Source organism: Mauremys reevesii, linkage group 2 (assembly GCF_016161935.1).
Source record: "Mauremys reevesii isolate NIE-2019 linkage group 2, ASM1616193v1, whole genome shotgun sequence".
Classification (NCBI taxonomy): Eukaryota; Metazoa; Chordata; order Testudines; family Geoemydidae; genus Mauremys; species Mauremys reevesii.
In genome coordinates this window covers 11,726,033-11,751,266 of record NC_052624.1, presented here as the reverse complement: position 1 = coordinate 11,751,266, position 25,234 = coordinate 11,726,033, and the positions used below count along the sequence as shown (strand labels likewise).

Genomic DNA, 25,234 nt, shown 5'->3' with positions numbered 1-25,234 from the left:
TTCCTACCCCTTGTTTCCTATCTTTTAACCAGTTACCAGTCCATGAGAGGATCTTCCCTCTTATCCCATGACTACTGAATTTGTAAGCTTAATCACTTTGTTTACCTTAGATGTAAATGTATTTCCATTCCTCATCTTGCTCACTTTGCATTGGAGACACAGCAAAACAACCATCCTTTGTCTAGAGCAGGCTTGGGTATCCAGTGCCTCTAGAACATATTTTAAGAACATATTTCCAGCACACATAGATAACTCTTTGTACACAACCTGTACATAAACCACGTCATTATATTCATGACCAGCATGTCACCAATGTCCATACAATACCTTACAAGACACTCTTTGGCTAAGTATTCTGACAACAATGTGCTGGGTGTGTCCTTTGCCAGTTGGCACAAAGGGGCTGTTAGGGTCACACCTACTGTGTTACCTTTTGGGAATCTGGAACATAAATCAGCAAGTTCCTGCACTGGGCACATGCCACAAAGAGGTGCCAGCATCAACTTGTTTGCCTCCATCCCACCCCACATGGACTACCTAGGAGTTTGGCAACCCAATACCAAGCTCATCCCATATCAGAGAGGTGTGCGCCATCCTTTCGATAAAGCTCGACCGCGCTCTGGGCTGTGCAGCCATGTCCAATAACTGAGCCACCTTGCGACTTCAGCCATGTTGATACTTTCCGGCTGGCCTTCCTCCAGGCACCCTCTGTCTTTTGTGGGTGGACTGCAGTCTGCCAAACCCTGCAGACTACTGTCTCCAACCAAGCTATCCCCACACCAAGAAACATATTCACCAGCAATCCAATAGCCCTCAAGACAAAAGTGCATCCTGGCTGAGGCAAAGCTGTGAGCTTTTCATTGAATTACACTCTCTCTTGTAAGCCCAATGCACAACACTGTGCCTGCAAATCCATATCTTCAGCGGTGGGCTTGCTCTGATCCATTCTATGTGATAGACATGGGGAAGGTTAAAACCTGTGGTGCCTACAGCCCACCACCTGCACTGGCCTCCCATCAGCACCCTGAATCGCCAGCATCCTATGGCCTGGACCTGTGGCGCACCCAGACCCCACTGTGTGGAATCTGTAGGAGCCAGACTCTCCTGGTAGCAAGCCCAAGAAGGAAAGCCCCTTCCTAAACACTCCCACAGACTGGAAATTGGTTTGGCAGGACCAGTCCCCCAGGCAGGAACAGGGGACCCTCACCTGGTGGCCATCCAGCCACATAAGCCCACAGTGCCAGTCCAGGACACAGGTCCATCTCACCAGAGCAGTGCAGAGCAATCGCCTTACCAAGCCCGGTTTGATCTGTTTTTGACCCACGGACTGAGATGGAGAGAGTCACCCTCCCACTGCACATCCTGTCATTTGAGAGCTGCCCCGAAGTGTCTCCCTGGTCGAAGGGACTCAGAAGGCTACGAAGAAAGCCAACCGACAGGCTGCGTTGAAGAGTATAGCCTAACCTCACCGCAAATGGCAGATTGGAGGTAGGACCTCGACTAACTGCATAAGGACCTGCAAGGTAACTACCTTCCTGACATCACTCCATGTCCCAGCTGTCCAGGCCCAACCCTCCAACATCTTCTGCAGACCATGAATCCCCAACAGGGGTCCAGATGACCCACATACCTGCAGTCAAAGGCCACCTCAGTGAACCAGTTAGCTATTGTAAATCAGAGCTGTGTAAAGAGCCCGTGAACCACCGCATTTGGGGTTCTGGTATAAGCCAGACCCTGGGTAGTCCCACCCTCACCCGAATGCCTGAAACACCTCAAATACCATTGTGTAACCTAAAAAGGTGCTTGGTGCAAGTTGTGCCTTGGCTGCAGATACGGCTTCTAGCAACCAAGTTTCTATAGGGCTGCCAGCACCTGTTCGGGCACTTCCTGGGTCTCTGGTGCTAGTGCTCAGAATCTGTTGGCCAGCAATTGAGAGAGAGCATGGGCTATGCCAGGGTTTCTCAAACTGGGGTCCTCAAAGGTACTCCAGGGGGTCTGTGAGTCATGCCCAGCGCCGCTGGCCTGCTGATCAACTCCTCTCTCTCCCTCCCAGTGCCTCCTGCATGCCGCTGAAGAGCTGTTCCACCGCATGCAGGAGGCACTGGGAGGGAGGGGGTGGAGCGGGGATGGGGCACACTTGGCGGAAGGGGTGGGGCCTTGGGGTAAGGAGTGGAGAGGGGGCAGAGCCTGGGGCTGAGCGGGCGGTTTGGGGGTCCGTGAAAAATTTTAAATCAAAATGGGGGTCTTCGGGTTTCTAAAGTTTGAGAACTACTGGGCTATGCCATTGTTAAGCCTAGGCTCATGATTGCCAGTGAAATGAACAGTGCATTCAGGGCAACAGAGTAGGAAAGGCCTCACCAGCCTCATTATCCTGGGAGATATAGCGGACTGAGAGTTCACCACCAGGACAATTGCTTGATTGTTGCACCAAAACCTGACTCTCTTCTCCCTACACTCCCCACCCCAGAGCGTGACCACCCCCAGAATGGGAAGAACTCCAAGAATATTAGGTCCTTTACAATTCCAGCCTCCTCCCACTCCCAGGACCACTTGTGGACATGCCAACGCCTCCTGAAATACACGCTGAAATCTATCCCACCTGCTGCATCTGAGTGGACCTGCAGGTCAACCTTGAGCATGTAAACATTCCTCCATATGGACACCCTGTTATATTGAGTGAGGAAACAGTGCCAGGTCTTCCTTCATCTCCGTAGAGACCCTTATAAAGTGGTTCAGGGCCTGTACCCTTCTGTACCCAGTAGCGAACTGTGCACAGAAGGCGCACCGGGGGCTAGGACTTTGCAGCAAAGTCCAAGTGGCCCAGCAGGGATTGGAGATCCCTTAGATGAATTATTTTGGGGCCTGCTGATGCTGACAACCATATGGGTTAGCACCTTAAGCTTGTTTTGAGGAAGGCAGGATTGCCCCTGCACCATGCCAGGCTCAATGCTTAGGTATGTCAAAGTGGTGGCAGTGTCCTCAGTTTATAAATTGGAGAGGGGAACACTCAATGAGCCCACCATCTCCAGAAGAACCCAAAGTAATTGCTCACACTTCCACATCCCGGTCCTGACCACAACGAAGAAATGATCCATGTAGTACTTAATCTGTTGGCATCCTGAGCACCTCCTGGCTGCCCAGTCCAGTGTTGTACTGAATTGTTCAAAGGCTGTAAACGAAATCGCAAAGCCCAGGGGCATTGGTTTGTCCACATCAATCTGGCCATCAAAGGAAAAGCCCAAGAGGTTAAAGTCTGCTGCATGGACTGGGAGGAAGCAAGAGGCCAACTTTATGGTGCTTTTGGCAAGCCAAGCAGCAGGGCCTCATGAGTGAATCATGTGTCAAACGATGCATCGTGCACAGTTGTGATAAATGAAGGGGGGGGGGGTAGCTCCCTTTTATGGACCCAGCCAGCCAGTTAGCTATAAAATCCCAGTTAGTAACTGTTCTCTACTCGCTTTACCTGTAAAGGGTTAACAAGTCAAGTTAACAGGTAAAAGGAAAGGGAGCGGACACCTGACCAAAAGAGCCAATGGGAAGGCTAGAACTTTTTAAAATTGGGAAAATAACTTTCCCTTTGTCTGTCTGTGGTTGTTCTCCGGAGAAAGGACACACAGAACAGCAATACTATGGGAAGCTTTAAGCCAGGTATGGAAAATGGTCAGATCATGCCTAGAAACTACCCATTTAAACCCCCAGATATGTAAGTAAATCAGGGAATGGCTAGGAAGACACGATTAGGGTTATTTCTTTTATTTCTTGTTGGCTTGTGGACTCCTTTGTGCTAATCCCCAAATGCTTTTGTTTTGCTTGTAACCTTTAAGCTGGACCTCAAGAAAGTTATTTTGATGTGTAAGCCTTATGACTGGTTCTTTTTAAATCTAGCAAAAAGCCTAAGTTCCAAACGTATTTTCTTCTTTTTTGTTTTGAATAAAATTTACCTTTTTCTAAGAACAGGACTGAATGTTTGTGTCCTAAGAGGTGTGCATAGGTCATTTAATTAGCTGGTGGCAACAGCTGATTTCCTTTCTCTTCTTTCTTAGTTCTTCCCTGGGGGGCAGGGTGTGTGTGTGTGAAAGGGCTTGAGGGTACCCCGCAAGGAGGAATTCCCAAGTGCGCATTCCTGGATCCCAATGGGGTTTTTTGCACTTGGGTGGTGGCAGCATCTACTCATCCAAGGTCAGAGAGAAGCTGTTACCTTGGGAGTTTAATACAAGCCTGGAATGGCCAGTATTAATTTTTAGAATCCTTATGGGCCCCACCTTCTGCACTCGAAGCGCCAGAGTGGGGAATCAGTCTTGACAACGGTGCGCAGCTCGAGGTTAATCGCCTCGTTCAGCGATTCCCCCTGTAGGGCACAAGAGATGGTGAGTGGGGCAATACTCATCAGGCACTTTCTCATGGTACAAGGCCCAGGGGGGAGATATGGAGATTAGGCAATGGCATTTGCCAGAAAGGACCCACAACCCTGCTTCAACGAACCTCCTTTTGGATCTCATCCCTGGCCAGACCCTCCATGCCCTTAACCCATCTGAGGTTATTTACCATGACGTTCGCCCTCTCCCCTTCATACAGGATCCTAAAACCCTGAACAAAACCATCTCACAAGTATATCACATTCTCCTTCTTGGGACACTCCCCTAAAAGGGGGGGGGTTTAAGACACCCCAGTTAATTGGAGACGTTGCCTTGGTCAGCCGGGTTGGCCCCAGTCCTACTCCACAAGGTGCAGCAGCCCACGCCTCCCAGGGGAAGGTATGCTTAACACATGGGTGACCAGAAGATGCGTGCCCACCTCTACCATGCCCACACTCACGCCAGGGTCAGCTCCAACTTCTTCTTCGAGTGATTGCTCCTATGCATTCCATGTAGGTGTGCGCGCCGCGCATGCACGGCTCTCCGCAACTTTTTTACCCCAGCAACTCCGGCGGGCCGGCTGGGCACCTCCTGGAGTGGCGCCGCTATGGCGTCTGTCATATACCCCAGCCGGCCCGTCCGCTCCTCAGTTCCTTCTTCCCGCCCGTGACGGCAGTTGGAACTGTGGAGTGCTCCCTTAGTCCTCCACACCCCTAGCGTTTTTCTCCGATTTTGTGTACATAATTAGTGAGTTTAGTCATAGTTTAGATAGTTAGTTAGTGTTTAAGGAATTAGGGGGGTTCGCCCCGCCTTTTTCCTCACCCGGTGTGGGCTCATGCCCCAGACACCGGGATTCAAGCCGTGCTCGGCTTGTCAGCGGCTGATGCCCGTTGGGGACGCTCATGATTCCTGCCTTCGCTGCCTTGGGGAATCTCATCGCACAGATAAGTGCCCCATTTGTGCGGCATTTAAGCCACGGACTCGGAAGGAGCGGGACTCTAGGCTAAAGCAGCTCCTGATGGAGTCGGCGCTTCGCCCACCGGCACCGATCCCAGCGGCGCCGAAATCGTCCTCGGTCCGCAGAGCACCGGCGGCACCGAGCCGACACAGCACGGAAGTCTCCCATCCGTCGAAACCGGCACCAGCGTCCCGGCACCGCTCCCCATCTCCGGCGTGCAAGAAGAAAGCGCCAGCAACGGCTAAGACTTCAACCTCGGGACCGGTCACCCAGCCACTGCCAACACCTTCGGCACCGGCTGTGGTAGTGCACTCGCAGTGCACGGGTCCGGCAGCTCCGGCACCTGAAGAGCCGTTGAGCCCGGCTCCCCCCTGCTCCCCGGCACTGCCCGAGGTCGAGCTTGGTCTCCCAACTACGCCCGAGACGTACTCGCAGGCGAGGGAGCTTATCTCTATGACAGAGGCACCGAGCCTCCGGCCCCCGGCACCGCCGGTGCGGGCTGTATCCTCCGCGGGGAAACCGGCCATGATGAGGCGCCCAGGCGCCGATGATCAGCGTGCAAGGGACTTCAGCTCTCGGTCCCGTTCTCGCAGCCGGTCACCGTCCCGCCGACCCAAATCCTGACGCCGATCAACGCCTCGGGACCGTTCACCGTCTCGGCGCCGGTCTCACTCACGGTACCGCTCGGTGTCGCAGTACTGATCCCGAAGCCCCAGTCGACGGTACCGGCGGAGGTCCGCCTCTCGGGACCGCTCACGGCACCGTGGCGACCGCAGCCTCTCCCGGCACCGTGACCGTAGCTGTTCTCGGCACTGTGACCGCAGCCGCTCCAGGCACCGTGACCGCAGCCGCTCCAGGCGCCATGACCGCAGCGGTTCCCGACACCGAAGCCACAGTCGGTCGCCTCCCCGGCACCGATGCGACCGATGGTCCCGGTCGTGCTCCCGGTACCACGACGACCGGCATCGACCCACGGCGCCGCCAGCGGACAAGCGTCGGCCGTCGACAGGGCACTCTTTAAGCGCCTCTGCCCCCCCAGTGGTCGCGCCAGCCCTCCGTCGCTTCTCAGGTCTGCAGCGGAGCGGGTCTCAGGTCGGACACCCCGGGACAAACCTATGGTCCACAACAGTGGGGATTCTGGGTTCCGTGGGCGCAGCACGAGGCACAGGGCCCGCCCTTGCCCATGCGGCCACCGGGCTCTGAGCGTCGCATGCCAGAAGCGACTATCAGTAGGCCCCCGCCATCGCCAACGCCTGGGGCTTCTCTACCGCTTGCTGCAGAACAGCCGGACTCTAACGCGGCTGCTCCATCGCTGGACAAGCCACCACCGGAACCGGCGGTCCCAGGTCTCTCTTCATCCTCGTCGCCGGATGAGGCTGTCACAGGGTCGTCGACGGCAGACCCCCTGCCGATCGACTTGAGAGCACATCAGGACCTGCTCCGTCAGATCGCGCAGGCCATAGACCTCCTGGTGGCAGAGGTCGTGGAAAATGATGACCCAGTCACCAATGTCATCGGGTCAGAGGCCCCCGTGCGAGTGGCCCTTCCATTCATTCGCACGATCCAGCGTAACGCCACTACCATCTGGCAAACGCCGGCGTCCATCCCGCCCACTGCCCGAGGCGTAGAGCGCAAGTACTCGGTCCCCAACACGGGATACGAGTACTTGTATACTCATCCAGCTCCGGACTCCCTAGTCGTCCAGTCAGTGAACGACCGAGAGCGCCACGGTCAACCTGCGGCGGCTCCCAAGTCCAAGGATGCAAAGCGCATGGACCTCTTGGGCCGCAAGGTCTATTCGGCGGGTGGCCTGCAGCTCCGCATTGCCAATCAGTCGGCATTGCTTGCCAGGTACACTTACGAGATGCTGCTCTCGCTCTCTAAATTTACTGAACTCATCCCATCGGCCTCCCGCCAGGAGTTCAGCGCCCTCCTCGAGGACGGTAAAAAGTCCGCGCGCTCCTCCATCCAGGCCGCGCTGGACTCGGCGGACTCTGGAGCCCGCACTCTCGCCTCCGGGGTGACTATGCGGCGCATTTCCTGGCTGCAGTCCTCCACCTTGGCCCCGGAAGTGCAGTACACCCTCCAGGATCTGCCATTTGAGACACTCGGGCTGTTTTCCGAGAAGACTGACTCCCGGATACAGATCCTCAACGACGGTCGCGTTGCTATCCGAACCCTGGGAATGCACACGCCGGTGACCCAGAGGCAGTCGTTCCGCAGACAGCCGTCCCGGCCGTTTACTCAGGCCAGGTCCCAGCCCTATAATAGCCGCCGGAACAACCTGACTCGCCGCCGACCATCAGGCAGCAGGCGCAACCAGTCCCAGGCGTCCTCTAAGGCCCCTCAAGGGCCTAAGCAGTCGTTTTGATGGGACGCCCGAGGACGGCTCATCAGTCTCTCCAATGGATCCTTCCCCGTTGTTTTCCAACCGCCTCTCCCATTTCCTCCCGGCATGGTCTCACATAACGTCGGACAGCTGGGTCCTGCATACGGTCCAATCCGGGTACCGCCTTCAGTTTGTTTCGCCCCCTCCCTCCCATCCACCCTCCCTGTCCCTCTTCAGGGACCCCTCTCACGAGCAGTTCCTCCTACAAGAGGTCGAGACTCTGCTGAGTTTGGGTGCCATAGAGGAGGTACCGCCCGACCGGCGGGGCAGGGGTTTTTATTCCTGATATTTCCTCATCCCCAAGGCAAAAGGAGGTCTTCGTCCAATCCTAGACCTCCAGAAGCTCAACCGGTACCTGCTAAAACTCAAGTTCCGCATGGTAACCCTGGGGACCATCATTCCCTCCTTGGATCCAGGAGACTGGTTTGCCGCCCTCGACATGAAGGACGCATATTTCCATGTCGCGATCTATCCTCCCCATCGTCGGTATCTCCGCTTCATGGTCAACAACATGCACTACCAGTTTGCGGTGCTTCCCTTCGGCCTCTCCACCGCCCCGAGGGTCTTCACCAAATGCATGGCAGTTGTTGCCGCAGCCCTCCGTCGTCGTCGGGTGCACGTTTATCCATACCTCGACGACTGGCTGATTCGCGGCCCATCACGTCAGCTGGTAGCAGACCAAGTGACCGATATCCTGGCCCTTTTTCGAGAACTGGGCCTTCTCATGAACTTCGAGAAGTCCATTTTAATTCCGGCTCAAAGGGTGGAGTTCATCGGAGCAGTCCTGGATTCTCAATTGGCCAGGGTCTGCCTCCCGCACACTCGGCACCAGGCGCTGGTGGCCTGCATCCGGGATCTCCAATCCTTTCCCACGATGACGGCGCGGTCCTGCCTTCGGCTCCTGGGCCACATGGCGTCTTGCACTTTCGTGACCACTTACGCCAGGTTACACCTTCGCCCGTTCCAGACTTGGCTGGCCTCCGTGTACCGCCCGCATCGCGACCCCATGGACTTGGTCGTCACTGTCCCGAGGCCTACCCTCGATACACTCAGTTGGTGGCTAGTCCCTCAGGTCGTCTGTGCAGGAGTCCCATTTCGCCCGCCGTGCCCCTCCGTCACCTTGACCACGGATGCCTCGGACATGGGATGGGGGGCACACCTTGGCGACCTTCACACCCAAGGCCTCTGGTCGCCTCCGGAGCTCTCCCTGCACATCAACGTCCGGGAGCTCCGGGCGATACGGTTAGCATGCCAAGCTTTTCAGGCCCACCTCCGCGGGCGCTGTGTCACAGTGCTGACGGACAATATGACGGCGATGTTCTATGTCAACAAGCAGGGCGGCGCCCGCTCCTCCCTGCTTTGCACGGAAGCGCTACGCCTGTGGGACTTTTGTGTAGCCCACTCAATTCACCTGACAGCATCGTTTCTTCCGGGCATACAGAACATGCTAGCCGACCGCCTCAGCAGGTCCTTCCTTACCCACGAGTGGTCCCTTCGCCCAGACGTGGTGCATACGATCTTCCGGAGGTGGGGATTTCCCCAACTAGACCTATTTGCCTCCGAGGGCAACAGGAAGTGCAACCAGTTCTGCTCCTACCAGGGACGCTCCCGCGGCTCCCTGTCGGATGCGTTCCTCTGCTCCTGGAAGGATCACCTCCTCTACACCTTCCCTCCGTTCCCGCTCGTTCATCGGGTGCTACTCAAGCTTCGGAGGGACAAGGCCCGCCTCATCCTGATCGCTCCGGCCTGGCCGAGACAACATTGGTACACCCTGCTGCTCGAGCTCTCCGTCCGAGAACCCATTCCTCTTCCATTGTGGCCGGATCTTATCACGCAGGACTTCGGCCGGCTTCGCCACCCGGACCTCCGCTCCCTACATCTTACAGCCTGGTACCTGACTGGTTGACTCACGCAGAGCGTGACTGTTCGCAGGCGGTGCAGCGAGTCCTAACTGAAAGCAGGAAGCCTTCAACGCGCTCCACCTACCTCGCGAAATGGAAGCGTTTCGCTATCTGGTGCGACCAGAAAGGCCTTAATCCCTTTCTCGTCCCTATTCCGATTATCCTGGACTACCTCTGGTCCCTTAAGGAGCAAGGCCTCGCAGTCTCCTCCTTGAGGGTGCACCTGGCAGCCGTATCTGCGTTTCGTCCACCGGTTGAAGGCCACTCCATCTTCTCCACCCAGATGGTATCTCGCTTCCTCAAGGGCCTGGACCGTTTGTACCCGCCATACGGTGCCCTACACCGGTCTGGGATTTGAACCTGGTTCTGGCCAGGCTTATGGGTCCGCCGTTTGAGCCTCTGGCGACCTGCTCCCTGCTCTACCTATCGTGGAAGACGGCCTTCCTCGTCGCTATAACATCTGCGAGACGAGTATCCGAACTCAGTGCCTTAACCGTTGGCCCCCCGTATACCGTCTTCCACGCAGACAAGGTACAGATTCGACCGCACCCGGCCTTCCTCCCTAAGGTCGTTTCGGCCTTCCATATTAACCAGGACATCTTCCTCCCGGTCTTCTACCCAAGGCCGCACGCCTCGCCTCGGGAGCAGCAGCTTCACACCCTGGACGTCCGCAGGGCCCTCACCTTTTATATAGAGCGCATGAAGCCCTTTCGGCGTTCCACCCAGCTCTTCGTCGCGATTGCGGAGCGTATGAGGGGCGAACCGGTCTCCTCGCAAAGGATTTCCTCTTGGGTGACGGCATGTATTCGAACATGCTACGAGCTTGCTCGTGTACCATCTAGTCGCCTGACGGCCCACTCTACAAGAGCGCAAGCCTCGTCTGCCGCCTTCCTGGCCCATGTTCCCATCCAGGACATCTGTAGAGCGGCCACCTGGTCCTCTGTCCACACCTTCGCTTCCCACTACGCGTTGGTGCAGCAATCAAGAGACGATGCAGCCTTCGGCTCAGCAGTCTTGCACTCTGCCACGTCTCGCTCCGACCCCACCGCCTAGGTAAGGCTTGGGAATCACCTACATGGAATGCATAGGAGCAATCACTCGAAGAAGAAAAGACGGTTACTCACCGTAGTAACTGGTGTTCTTCGAGATGTGTTGCTCCTATCCATTCCAGACCCGCCCTCCTTCCCCACTGTCGGAGTAGCCGGCAAGAAGGAACTGAGGAGCGGACGGGCCGGCTGGGGTATATGACAGACGCCATAGCGGCGCCACTCCAGGGGGCGCCCAGCCGGCCCGCCGGAGTTGCTGGGGTAAAAAAGTTCCAGAAAGCCGTGCACGCGCGGCGCACACACCTACATGGAATGGATTGGAGCAACACATCTCGAAGAACACCAGTTACTACGGTGAGTAACCGTCTTTTTTTTTGCTGCCCTAAGCGGAAAAAAAGAAAAAGAAAGAAAAACCCGATTGAGCTGCCACCAAAGTGCCACCGCAGAGGAAGAGAGGGACTGAAGGACCCGCCACCGAAGACCTGGATGTCCCCACCGCCGAATTGCCGCCGAAGACCCACACATGCCGTCCCAATCAAGGACGGAGTGCCGCCCCTTTGTATTGGCCATCCCAGGCACCTGCTTCCTTCGCTGGTGCCTGGAACTGGTCCTGACTCACACCAAAACCTAAAGGATGCACACAAACATTTCCCTATCTCATTGTATTCCTAGCACGAAAGCCTTGGCTGGTCAGGTGGCACGAGCCCCCATCCCTCCTTTCACACCCTGACTTTACCACTGTACGGCCGCTATCGGAGTGGGGTCCTGTCAGAGGGTGCCCCCAAGCCACGCACTCCAGCCACAGTTCCTGGTCAATTTTATCCCAGGACTGGGAGGGATTCAGGGCTGCCCTCATTCTGAAGCGCTCATTGTACGAGAGCCATGAACTGAATTATATGCTCTACCTATGATATCCAGGTACCTCAGCAGGGGCCCATACGCTGCCAGATATAACTGTGCCTTCACCCCATGTAGGTGATGCAGGCTCCAAGACGGGTGTCCCAGTTCCTCTCTTTCGGGACATCCTGTCTTTTTCTCTCCTCTTGGCCTTAGCCCTCTCCTCCTGAACAGCAGGGAAGACACGTCCATGTGTTCCACCTGCCATATCTTCTCATGCATGGACCGGAGAAGATGGGCCCCCAACTCATCAGAAGCAGCTGAATATGAAACCACATGGAGGCCAACATTGGTACACCAGCTACATTGCTGCAGTAAAGGCTGTGGGGCCAGGAATGGGGGAGCCAGAGGTTGTGGAGCCCTGGGCTGTGGGGCCAACAGCTCGCATGCTAGAAGCTGGAAGGCCATCAGCTGAGGAGCCAGAGGGCCGATGCCTGGGGGGCCCGGGCTCCCCCACTCCATACCTGTAGATACTCGGCTTGTTCTGTGATTCCCCCCATCCTTCATGTGTTCCCTGTGCTCCCCCACAGGCCTGACTCTGAAGACACCCAGAGCTCCACCATTGCTCCCACCAGCACTGCCTGCCTGAGACCCTGCAGACACATTGCAAGAAATGTGCTAAGCCCCACCTCTGCCTGAGGGGACCAGACCACCAAGGCCTGCCCCCTGCTGTCCCTTTGGGCCCTGACTATTTGTGAAATCGCCTTGCTGCAGGGATTGGGGGGCTCCTGTTGCGCTCGACCACTGTCTTCCAGGGCTCCAAGCTGATCCCAAACGGACTGCATCATCTTCCTGAGTGCCTCTATCCCTGTCACCGCTCCCCTCCTGTCTTCTTGCTCTTTTGTCTCTGCTTCCTGACCCTTCGGCTGCCTCCTGGTCTGAGATCTGCAGCACACCAGCCCCTGCGTCAAGCTGTTGGAAGGGGTCGGTTAGCCAGCCCTGCTGCCCACTGGGTCTTGAGGCATCACAGGGTATGGCTGCCCTTTGAGCTCATGTAGCCCAGCCCTGGCAGTTGTGCTGTCCCATCCTGCAGCCAGCTGGCTACATTCCAGCAGAAGTGAGCAGGACCGTGTCTATGATCCATGCAGAACTAGGCTGCTGGACAAACTGGCAAACAGTAAGTGGCCCTGAGCACAGGGTTCCTTTTATGGCTCCAAATCTCATGCCAAGTCTCGCAAGACCTCCAGCCCACCCCTGGAAGTCCTGTGGGAAATGGAGATCTTGCAGGGATCTGGACCACCCTATCCTTTAATGCCCTCTCCCCTTGTGGAAGCCACCAAACTCCCCCTCTCACTAGGCTCAGGACCAGTCTCCCTATTCTGGAGCCCTGGCGACTTTCTTTGTGGCTCTGGAGGTTGGGACCAAAACTGGATATAGGGTGGAAACTCAGGTGCAGCTTTCACTCTGGAGTACCTGCGATCAATACTTCCTCTCCCTGCCCCCGAAGTGGGATGCTGCAGCTCAGTGGGGGAGCCAGCTCAGCTGCAGACAGCAAGTGTGACCAGCTGTCTGGCACAGTGGCAGAGCTTGCCCTGATGCAGAACAAGGTGGGACACAGGAAGGTCACCCAAAGGTCAGGCAGTAAAAGAAACAGCTACTGAAACTTGCATATCCCCAGACAAAACTAATGGAGGTAACCCGCTTCACTGGGTTCTTATCATTCACCACAGTTTTGTATGCCACTTCACAGGGGAATAATTTGCAGCAATTAACAGTGAGATAGCATCCGGCCTGGGTGTGACAGGGAGAGCTGAAGCTGCACTGAGTGATGGATGCTTCCAGCAGAATGTGCCCTTGACATGTGCATGAAGCTTACAAGTCAGTTTAATGTCACTCCCCTCCTGAACCGCGCCCTGAAGTTGCAGCCTTATGTTTGAAGTCAGCACGAGCTGCCGGAAACGAAAGGAATCCTACTGACACACTGTATCCTTCTAGCCTGCTGAAACAAGCCATGGGGTCAGACTAATTGGAAGCTCCTGCCTACGCCACTAATATGGCTATGCCTAGGCTATTTGCATCCAGATTGATTAGCAAGTCGAGCCACCTCCCAGGAACATGGAAGGGTGGGAGGAATCAGACAACCTGTGGCCAAGAACTGTTCTCATCCTTATAACCAGCTTGCCCTCTGATGGCTGGTTTCAGATGAGAGAAAACAGCAAAGGTCCTTCTATACCAGGGGTCGGCAACCTTTACTATCAAAAGAGCCATTTTGCCCCCTCTTCCACTAAAGAAAAATAGTCTGGAGCCGCAAAACATAACACTGCTTATAAACTTTTAAAAGTTTTAATCTTTTTTTAATTTTACCTGTTACAACAACAGAATACAACAAACAGAAGTGCAGTGTGCATGTGTAGGCCTACTTTGAAATAAATTAAACACTGAACTATGCAGGCCTTTTTGAGTCCTTCCCGTATTTGTGTAAAATTAAAATAAAACGTAGCCCACTTTAATATAAAAAAACATATAGTTGCAGCTTAGCAGTTTTAAAAAAGTAAACATAAAATTAGGAACGTTTTTTGACAAGTCCATTTCAGTGTGCTCTCATCCTCTTCGGGTTTCTTTCTCGGCCAGCAATCAACCGAAGCACCTGAACATACAATAAAAACTACATCAGCTCCGGGTCTGAAATAAATGTTTTTTTCTGAATAATAATAGCCTATTAAATGCTAGTGTTCTCACCTGTTTAATGTGACTTCTGTTTCTGAAGCTCGATGCTGATCTTCCCTATGTCGGGGCTGTAAGATGTGACTTTGATCTTCACACAGGACTGTAGGCTCTCATTTGTGAGGCGGGAGCGATATTTGGACTTTATGAAGTTCATGCTCGAGAAAACTTGCTCGCATAAGTATGTTGAGCCAAAGATGGACAGGACTCCAAATGCATACTTTTTCATGTTCATATACGTGTCGGGAATGGCACTCCATGTTTCAAAAACAAGTTTGTCGGGTTTGGGGAGGTTTTCAATATCATTCCATTTGTGCTCTTTAGCGAGAGTGGCCTTCTGACGGGCGACTTCTTCGAGATCCGCTGTCAGGCTTTTGAACTTGGACACCCATAAGTCTTTATCCGCTATGTCAGCCAGTTCAATTTCAAGATTGGGCTGACTTATCCCTGTGAATGCGGATATGTTCAGCAGGGATGGGTCGATGTCCAGCGGTGTGACAGGGAAGGACAGAGTGTTTTTTTCCTTTCTGAACTTGCTGAATCTTTCTCCAAATGCAGCTTGCATTGCCATAATTGCACGGTGTAAATAATCACAATTTATGTGATTGTTCTCTTCTTTGAACTCTCTCAGGGAGGGGAAGTGAGAGAGCGTACTCTCTGTACATCTCTGGCAAACACTGTCATCTTGCGCTCAAACGCCAGAACATCCTCCAGCAACTGCAGGGCCGTGCTTCCTTTCCTGGAGATTTTTATTCAGCATGTTTAAATGACTTGTCATATCCACCATGAAATAAAACTTTTCCAGCCAATCGAGGTCTCCCAGTTCGGGATAGCTGAGGCCTTTGCTTTCCAAGAAGGTTTTCACATGTTCCAGACAAGCAGCGGTTGCTTCAGCACGCCTCCCTTGACAGCCACCGAACTCTGTTGTGCAGCAGGAGATCCAAATATGCGCTCTCGACTTCATCTAACCATGAACAAAACTGTCAGTGGTTTAACCCGTTTGCAATTATTTTGTTCACTATCTTAATAACGAGGTTCATCACTTCCACACATTCAGGGGGGAATGTTTGAGCGCACAGTGCTTCTTGGTGCAAGATGCAGTGAAACGTCATCAGCTCTCAATCCAGCGACTTTTGAAGTAAATTCACAAAGCCCTTCTGTGCTCCTCTCATACTGGGTGCACCATCAGTAGACACTGACACCAGGTGAGTGGTGTTTATTCCTTTGGCTTTTAGACAACTCAAAACAGCCTCACAAATGTCCTGTCCCCGCGTTTGGCCCTTTAGCGGTATGAGTTCAATCAGTTCTTCCTGCGGCCCATCAGAGTTCAAATATCTGCATAACAGTGCTGTCTGCTCAATATCGTTTACATCACTTGACTTATCACAGGCAATTGAATATGCTTGAGCTGAATTGATGTCATCAATTTGCTTACTGGTGATTGTTGCCATTTTAATGGTCCTGTCCTTGACGGTCTTTGCAGAGAGAGGCATTTCTTTAATTTTCTGAATAATTTCCTGTTTGTTTTTGAATTCGGAGAATAGATGCTCTGATATTTTTATGAACGATTTTTTCATGTATTCTCCGTCTGTGAACGGCTTCCCCCTCCTTACGATCTCATGAGCTGCCACAAAACTAGCAGCTGTAGTTGAGTTTGGAGAGTTGATCCACTTCTTGAAAGTATGTTTGCTCTGCTCAACTTTCCGTAGTAGTTCCGAAATCACTCTCTTTCGCCCATCTTCAGTTGGGTACTTCTCAGAAAATGCTGAGTGCTTGTTTTGAAAATGTCTTTCAATGTTACATTTTTTGTTGTTTGCTAATTTCTCGCCACATATCAAGCACACAGGTAAGCCAGCATCGTTGGCAGTGAAGGCAAAGGAATCTGTCCATGCAGAATTAAACTCTCTATTTTCTTCTGAGATTTTTCTTTTTTGGGATGTATTCATGGTTAGCTTACCGCGGGGGTCGCACACTCAAGAAGCCGCCTGCAGGTAAAGGCGAGGGCTATAGACGTGGATGTGACGCATATTTTAATTGACAAATTATAAAAACTTTTAAAAAATTCGATGTTAAAGTATCACCTCGAACTCCAAGATAACTGTGCAACAAAATAAACAAAAATAAAATAATATATAAATAAAAATTAAATTAATAAATAACCGTTATTCTTTTTTTTTTCTTTCTTTTGTCAAGGCCGAAGGGAGCCACAACAAGGAGGCTGAAGAGCCGCATGCGGCTCCGGATCCGCGGGTTGCAGACCCCTGTTCTATATAGTTCAGCACTGACACAAAAGTTTGCCTTTAACTCAGATATTCGACGCCTGGTCTATCTGAAACTAAGGAGCAGGTTTCTAATCCCAGCTTTGCAGATGTGTGGTTTATCTATTAATGGTGTGGTTTGTTTATGACAATTGATCTGTCACAGAACGGTGTCCAACTTTTATTTTTTTCCTTTAAAATCTAAAGACAAGTAGTCAATCTGTTTTCGGGTTAGAGACCATTCAAATGTACCATAACTACTGCGCTACTCAGTAGCAATTCCACACTAGAGGCTACAACCAGGATTTCACTATAAATCACTCACCTTAACTTCACACAGGAAAATTGTCCAGCTTTTTCTGAATTCATTATTTAAAGACAACTCGACTGTAAAACTTCAAACTCAACGTACAGTTAAATCACATGAAAATCTAGGGCATCTAGGGCTAGGTTCAAATGTTGTTAAGGATTTATTTACAGGAAGTGGCCTTATCGCTTGATCTAGCAATAGGGGCTAGATAAAGTCCACAGGTGCTCTGTAATTCCCTCTTAAAGACACACTTCCGCCAGGCTGTCTATAATGAATCTAGATTTGCAGTCAACATTCTCCATTTTTATTTCCCTTTCTCAAATATCTATCAATCAATCTATCTGAAGGTTTTATACTGCTGTCCATCTCTGTAATATCGGAGCCCCTGCCGTGTTAAAACAGTAGCAACAGTGAAATTCCTGACCTCGTCGACTTCATGGAGTCTCAGGCATTTCTCCTTTTGCAGGGTCAGGATTCTGCTTGGGGGTAGGCTTTTTGGTGGGGAGGGATTGGACAGAGTTTTAAAATAAAAGGGGTGTTCAAATTGTGAGCATCACTTATGGTGGAAAGGCTTTCTCCAGGAGGAAGGTTGTGACCCAAGAACCTCTGCATGTCAACTGGCAGAGTGGGTGGGCAGGTGGACAAACTCCGGTCCATGGGCCACATCCGACTGGCCTGAGGGACCGTCCTGTCTGGCCCGCCTGAGCTCCCAGTTGGGGAGGCGCCCCTGCCCCCCACCCCCACTGGGCTGCAGCGTGACGAGCTGCTGGTGCCAGCGCAGCTCTGCATGTCCTGCTGCTTTGAGTGGCATGGTAAGGGGGCTGGGCCGGGGCTGGGAGGAGGGGTTGGCAGAATCTCTGAGGCTCCCCCCCGCGCCCGCCTCCGCTTTCCCCCCATCCAACCCCCCCATTCCCCGTCCTTTAACCGCCCCCCCCAGAACCTCTGCCCCATCCAACCCCTCCCCCGCTTCCTGTCCCTGGGACTCCCTTCCCCTTATCCAACCCCCCCGGCCCCAGCCCCTTACTATGCCGCTTACCCTGGTCTCCCCCTTCTCCTGGAGCCTCAATGCGCCGCGTCCACGAGTGGCCCTGGACCGTGCAGCAGCGTTGTGGCTCCAGCAGGACCTGAGCTCCTCCTGCTCAGAGCCGCGTGGTAAGGGGGCAGGGCTGCGAGCTCTGGGCTGACCGGTGGGAGCTCAGGTCCCGCTGGAGCCACACTGCTGCAGCGCCGTCCAGGGCCGCTCCTGGATGCGGCACGCTGAGGCTCTGGGAGAGGGAGGAGGTGGGGGTAAGCGGCATGGTAAGGGGCTGGGGCCGGGGCCAGGGGGGTTGGATAAGGGGCAGGGAGTCCCAGGGACAGGGAGCGGGGGGGGGGGAAGGGTGAATGGGGCAGAGGTTCTGGGGAGGCAGTCAGGGGATGGGGAACGGGGTCTGTGTGCAGGCATGGGCATTCCAGGGGTCTGTCGAGGTGGTGGTGGATGGGGTCGGGGCAGTCAGGGGACAGGAAGCGGGGCGAGTTGGGTAGGGGCTGGGGTCCTGTGGGGCAGATAGGGTGTGGGGGGAGGTCTTGGGATGGGGTGGCCAGAGGACAAGGAGCGGGAGGGTTGATGGGTTGGGCAGTCAGAGGCAGGACATGGGTCGGGGTCGGGTGTGGCGGGGGGGCAGACAGGCACGTGGGGCTTGTATTCACCGTGCAGTTCCCTACCGGATCTTCGGCGGCACTTCAGCAACAGGTCCTTCACTCACGCCGGGTGAAGGACCCGCCCCCGAAATGCCGCCGAAAACCTGGAGCGAGTGAAGACCCTGTCGCCACCGCCGAAGTGCCGCCAAGGACCTGGTAGGGAACCGGTTCTTAGGATTTTGGGAGCTCATCACTGGCTGCCATCACATGTGCGCCCCCTCCCCTGCTGCTGCCCCTCACTGTAGCCTCACTGGGGGTGGAGGATGGGGCTGCCCCGTGCCCGGCTTGGGGCAGGAGTGGTGACTGCAGGCGGGGGTGGGGGGGGCGGGGCTGTGCTGGTGGAGGGTCCCGCCGGAAAAGGGAAGGGTCCGTCCATTCAAGGCGGAAGGGCAGGGGCAGGGTCAGCCTGCCCTGGCACTAGTGGAGAGGGGGGCTCTAGGACCCTGCGGTGACAGTTGATGCAGGGAGCCGCCGAGCACAGTGGGACAGAGCTGCAGGAAGCAGCCGCCTGCTGCCCAGGGCGCAGGCAGGGACGCTTGGGGGAGGCGCCTGGGGGCAGAAGGTGGGGCAGTGGGGAGACCTGGCCCCTAGGGTGACCAGATGTCCTGATTTTTGGGTCTTTTTCATATATAGGCTCTTATTACCCCCCACCCCCGTCCTGATTTTTCACACTTGCTGTCTGGTCACCCTACGTGGCCCAGGACATTGGTGGAGCAGGATCGGGCCCTCCATTTGTATGTACTTATACATGATGGGGTGTTGAGATGATTTCTAAAAGATGATTTTGTTAGAGCCATAATGCAGTGATTTCCCGTGGGAATGCTCCACGCTGGGGTCAAATAGCCGGCTGAAAGAGAGGAAGGGCCAGCAGGGATCAATGAAAAGCAAAACACTGTCAATTCTAAAAGCTACACAGCTACCTGAGCTCAACTACTACAGCAGATTGAAAAAAATAACAAGTTCCCCCTTTAGTCTTTAACACTTCCCTGATCTTCTCCAATAGCCATCCTGGGGAAAGGTGATGTCAGAGGCAGGAAGGGCGTTATGAATCAACAGGGTCCTAGTGCAGTCTCGCAAGCAGGGTCTATGCTCAATTTTAAGACCAGTCACTTTAATTTTTGAAAACGTTTCTCTGTAAAATGTTAATGGTATGTCATGATAACATGCAAGGCAACCAAGGCCTCTCTTCTTGTGCTCACACTTGAGGACAGCTAGACATGTATGTGTGTATGTTTGCTCTAGACCTGCAAATCAGGTTCTTAGATTTATTATTATAATTTATTCCAGTACCCCCGAGAGGGCCCAAATGAGATCAGGGCATTGTGCGTGCAGATAATAAAAGAGAGTCTCTGCCCCAAAGGGCATGCAGTCAACATAGACATGACAACGAAATGAGATTATCCCCCATTGTACAGATAGGGAAGCTGAGGCATAGTGGCATCAATTTGGGGCTTAACTTTAAGCACGTGCTTCAGTGCTGTCCTGAACAGGAGTGGATTTAGGGATGAGTGCTTTAAAACGGTCAGGGCTAGAGAGATTAAGCAGCTTGTCCAAGGTCACAGAGGTAGCAAGGTGCTAGGAAATGACCACACATCTTCAGAATCCCAGTCCACTACCTTGCTCACAAAACCATGCTTCTTTCTCAAAGGCTTGATCCAGCAATTGAAGTCTCTCTGTGTGTTTGACAGTGCAGTCGTCTTCCGAACGTGGGGCTCAGACCCCCTTGGGTGTAAATGGAGGGCTAGAAACCCCCAAATGTGGGGCTCAACTCTTAGTGTATGTGTGCATGGGGGGGGGGAATCAGATATGCATAATATATGGGGCTCAGGGAATGTGTGTGAGGAGCACACGCTCCCAGCGTAGAGGACTCAGGGCTCTGCAGTGCGCATGTGGTGTTGGGAGCCTGGCACAGGCAACCCCAGAATGTGGGACTCAGACCCTGCAGTGTGTGTCTATGGGGAGGGACAGGTCATGTGGCTGAGACCTTGGTGTGTGTATGTGAGGGGGCACAGACACGCTCAGACGGTGGTGATCAGACCCTAGAGTGTGTGTATGCCCACAGTGTGTGTGTGTGGGGTGGGGGCACAGACATCGGGGCACTGGAACAATTTGTATAGTGGGGGTGCTGAAAGCCACTGAACCAAATGGTAAACCCTGGATATGATGGAAACCACTTCAAGCCAGAGGGTGTGGTAGCATCCCCAGCACCCCTAGTTCCAGCACCCATGACAGACATGTCCCAAATGTGGGGCTCAGACCTGTTGTATGTCTGGTACAGACACACCAGACTCAGGGCTCAGAGCCCGCGGGGGGGGGGGGGGGGCGGTTACAGACACCATCAGACTGTGGGGCTAGGACCCCTGGGGGGAAGAGACACCCCTGGGCTCAGATTGTGAGTGGGAGCACAGACACCCTCAGGCTGTGGGGCTCGGATCCTGGGGGAGGGCACAGATACCCCCAGGCTCTTACCCCAGAGAGGGGGAACAGACACCCCAAGCTCAGACATGGGCACAGATGCCCCCAGACTTGGATCCCGGGGGGGGCACAGACACCCCCAGGCTCGGATCCCGGAGGGGGGCGCAGACACCTCCAGGCTCGCATCCGGGGGGGGGCACAGACACCCCCAGGCTCGGATCCCGGGGGGGGCACAGACACCCCAGGCTCGGTTCCGGGGGGGGACACAGACACCCCCAGGCGCGGAGCCCCGGGGGGGCACAGACCCCCCCAGGCTCGGCTCCCCGGGGGGGACACACACACCCACAGGCTCGGATCCCGGGGGGGGCACAGACACCCCTAGGCTCGGTGCCGGGGGGGCACAGACACCCCCAGGCTCGCATCCTGGGGGGGGGCACAGACACCCCAGGCTCGGTTCCGGGTGGGGACACAGATACCCCAGGCTCGGTTCCCGGGGGGGGGCACAGACACCCCCAGGCTCGATGCCGGGGGGCACAGACACCCCAGGCTCGGATCCCGGGGGGGGCACACACAGCCCCAGGCTCGGATCCCGGGGGGGGCACAGACACCCCCAGGCTCGGATCCCGTGGGGGGGCACAGACACCCCCAGGCTCGATGCCGGGGGGCACAGACACCCCCAGGCTCGGATCCCGGGGGGGCACAGACACCCCCAGGCTCGGTTCCGGGTGGGGACACAGACACCCCAGGCTCGGTTCCTGGGGGGGCACAGACACCCCAGGCTCGGATCCCGGGGGGGGCACAGACACCCCTAGGCTCGGTGCCGGGGGGGCACAGACACCCCCAGGCTCAGATCCCGGAGGGGGGCACAGACACCCCAGGCTCGGTTCCGGGGGGGCACAGACACCCCCAGGCTCGCATCCTGGGGGGGGGCACAGACACCCCAGGCTCGGTTCCGGGTGGGGACACAGATACCCCAGGCTCGGTTCCCGTGGGGGGGCACAGACACCCCCAGGCTCGGTGCCGGGGGGGCACAGACACCCCCAGGCTCGGATCCCGGGGGGGACACACACACCCCCAGGCTCGGATCCTGGGGCACAGACACCCCAGGCTCGGATCCCGTGGGGGGGCACAGACACCCCCAGGCTCGATGCCGGGGGGCACAGACACCCCCAGGCTCGGATCCCGGGGGGGCACAGACCCCCCCAGGCTCGGTTCCGGGTGGGGACACAGACACACCAGGCTCGGATCCCGGGGGGGGCACAGACACCCCCAGGCTCGATGCCGGGGGGCACAGACACCCCAGGCTCGGATCCTGGGCACAGACACCCCAGGCTCGATGCCGGGGGCACAGACACCCCAGGCTCGGATCCTGGGCACAGACACCCCAGGCTCGATGCCGGGGGCACAGCCACCCCAGGCTCGGATCCCGGGGGGGCACAGACACCCCAGGCTCGGATCCCGGGGGGCACAGACACCCCAGGCTCGGATCCCGGAGGGGGGCACAGACACCCCAGGCTCGGATCCCGGGGGGGGCACAGACACCCCCAGGCTCGGATCCCGGGGGGGGCACAGACACCCCCAGGCTCGCTGCCAGGGGGACACAGACACCCCAGGCTCGGATCCCGGGGGGGGCACAGACACCCCCAGGCTCGGATCCCGGGGGGGGCACAGACACCCCCAGGCTCGGATCCCGGGGGGCACAGACACCCCCAGGCTCGGGTCTCTCTCCCGGGCTCACCCCAGGCCGGCCGGCGGGCGCCCCGCAGCGGCCCCTAGCGGCGCTGCGGCGGCGGCCGGTGCCGAATCTGCGGCGCGGCGCGGCGGGGCCGTGCGGAAAGTGCCGCGCGGCGGCGGGGGCTGCGTGCGCCTGGCGTCCGGGATTTCATCATGCGGCGGGGCGGGCCCAGGCGCGCGCCGCTCCATGCCGCCCCTTAGCGCCCTGCTGCTGCCGCCGCCGCTGCTGCCGCTGCTCTGCCGCCGCCTGCCCGCGCTGCTGCTGCGCCCGCCGGCCGCCCCGCTCCGCTCCGCCCGGCCGCCGGCAGCGCCCCGCGCCCCGCCCCGCCCGGCCAGCGCCGGCATCGGCATGGACCGACCCGCCGCCGAGGCGCTGCTCCTCCCGCTCCGCCAGGCGGTGCGGCTGCAGGTACCGGGCTGTCCCCGCCCGCCCCGTTATCCCCCTGTGCCGCTGGGTCCCCTGCCGAGCGGGGCTCTGTAGCGTCCCCTGTGGAACTGGGTCCGTATGGGGGGGTGTCTCCCCTATAGAGCAGGGCTCTGTAGCATCCCCTATGGACCTGGGTCCGTATGGGGGGTGTCTCCCTTACAGAGCTGGGCTCTCTAGCATCCCCTATGGACCTGGGTCCGTATGGGGGGTGTCTCCCCTACAGAGCTGGGCTCTATAGCATCCCCTATGGAACTGGGTCTGTATGGGGGGGTGTCTCCCCTATAGAGCAGGGCTCTGTAGTATCCCCTATGGAACTGGGTCTGTATGGGGGGTTTCTCCCCTATAGAGCAGGGCTCTATAGCATCCCCTGTGGAACTGGGTCTGTATGGGGGGTTTCTCCCCTATAGAGCAGGGCTCTATAGCATCCCCTGTGGAACTGGGTCTGTATGGGGATGTCTCCCCTATAGAGCAGGACTCTGTAGCATCCCCTGTGGAACTGGGTCCGTATGGGGGGGTGTCTCCCTTATAGAGCTGAGCTCTGTAGCATCCTCTATGGAACTGGGTCTGTATGGGGGGTGTCTCCCCTACAGAGCTGGGCTCTGTAGCATCTCCTGTGGCACTTGGTCTGTATGGGGGGGGGTGTCTCCCCTATAGACCAGGGCTCTATAGCTTCTCCTCTGCCCTATAGGACTGGGTCAGTATGGGGTGGGTGTGTCCTTGGGCTCTATAGCATCCCCCCTGCAATGAGACCCTTATGGGGGGTGTCTCCTTGGGCTCCATAGCTTCTCCTTTACCGATGGAACTGGGTCTGTATGAGGTGGCAACTCCCCTTTAGAGTTGGTCTCTATAGTTCTCTCTGCCCTACAGAACTGTGTCCATATGAGTTAGGTATATAGGGTGTCTTTTCCCCCATAGAGCAGCATGGTGTCTCTCCCTGTATAGAGTTGGTCTTTATAAGCTCACTTCCTCCTGTTCAGAGGTGGGTCTATGGGTTATCGCCTCTTCCATTCCATAGAGCTAAGTCTCTGTGGCATCCCCCACCCCCCAATTTAGAGAGCTAGATCGGTATAGGGTCTTTGTTGTATATCTGTGTGTCCCCAATGTAACGGTGGGGCTTCACGGTTCCCTTTTAAATAAGAATGCCTTGCTCCAGCTCTCCTCCCTTTTATAGCTGGGCATATAGGTGCATATCTCTCTTGTAATAAAGCTGGAATTATATGACTGTGCCCTTCTATCCCTGTTATAGCTGATCTGTGTCTGTGTTTTCTTCCTCATCTAGAGGGATCTGTGTATTCCCCTTCTCCTTACACAGCTTGATCTCTCTCTGTGCACCCTTCTCATCTCTGTCTGCATATACCTCTTACGGCTTGTGGACTCTCCACACCTTTTCGTAGCTAGACCTAGATCTCTATGTGCCTGGGTTGCCCTTCATGCCTTCTTAGCATAGCTAGTTCTATATAGTCTCCCTGTTTAGCCACACACGTGTGTGTATTCCCTATATACTGCTGGATCTGTGTGTGTTTGCCCCTTACATATTTCCGTTATGTAAATGGATCTATATATTTTTTTTTAACTTACATCACTACTTCAGTGAGTTTTTGTTATGACTCATTGTACAGCAAACTGAGTGCCTTGGTGGGGAATCTCCGAGTAATTGCAATTATAATAGCTAAACCCAGCTGACTCACTTTCTCCCCATGCCAGTAATTTGGGAGTTGCCACCTGCCTTTAAAACAGAAATATATGAATGTCCCTTTCCCCGTGCTCTTGGGAATGGGACAGAAATGTGGGGTGTAAGAGAGAGGTTTGGGAGGGAGGGGGATGAATGATGCAGGTGCAGTCTTCCATGGCGTGACATGCTATGGTAATAGTAAAAGGAGGGTGTTTAAGGTGTCTTAATAGAAATAGAATAAGGAAGATAGATGCTCTCGTCCAATCCAAATGGAGGGTAGATGCAATTTAATTAAACCTGAGGGAGCCTTGACCTAGAGAGAGAGATTATCCCTACACGACCAAGCCGGTGTTTCTTCCTGCAGCAGTGCCTGATGCAATAAGCTGCTGTGATCCTGGGGTGGATCCCTCTCTGCTTCACTGTTTGGGACAAAGCTGCAGCAAAATCTGCCACATCAAATAGTGCTGTGTGCTCCTCCTCCTCTGGGCTGGGCTCATGTCTTTAATTAAATTGTGTCCAGTCAGCAAG

At 55.4% G+C, this 25,234-nt stretch overlaps 1 protein-coding gene across 1 annotated transcript in view; it reads left to right on the top strand.

Annotated features, from left to right (window-relative positions):
- Positions 1 to 22,889: 22,889 nt before the first annotated feature.
- GARS1 (glycyl-tRNA synthetase 1) overlaps positions 22,890 to 25,234 on the top strand; it is a 38,070-nt gene continuing 35,725 nt past the window's right edge. The window contains exon 1 of the mRNA XM_039526566.1: positions 22,890 to 23,016. Within this exon, the coding sequence (XP_039382500.1) occupies positions 22,957 to 23,016 (60 nt within the window). The 5' untranslated portion in view covers positions 22,890 to 22,956. The remainder of the gene's footprint in view (positions 23,017 to 25,234) is intronic.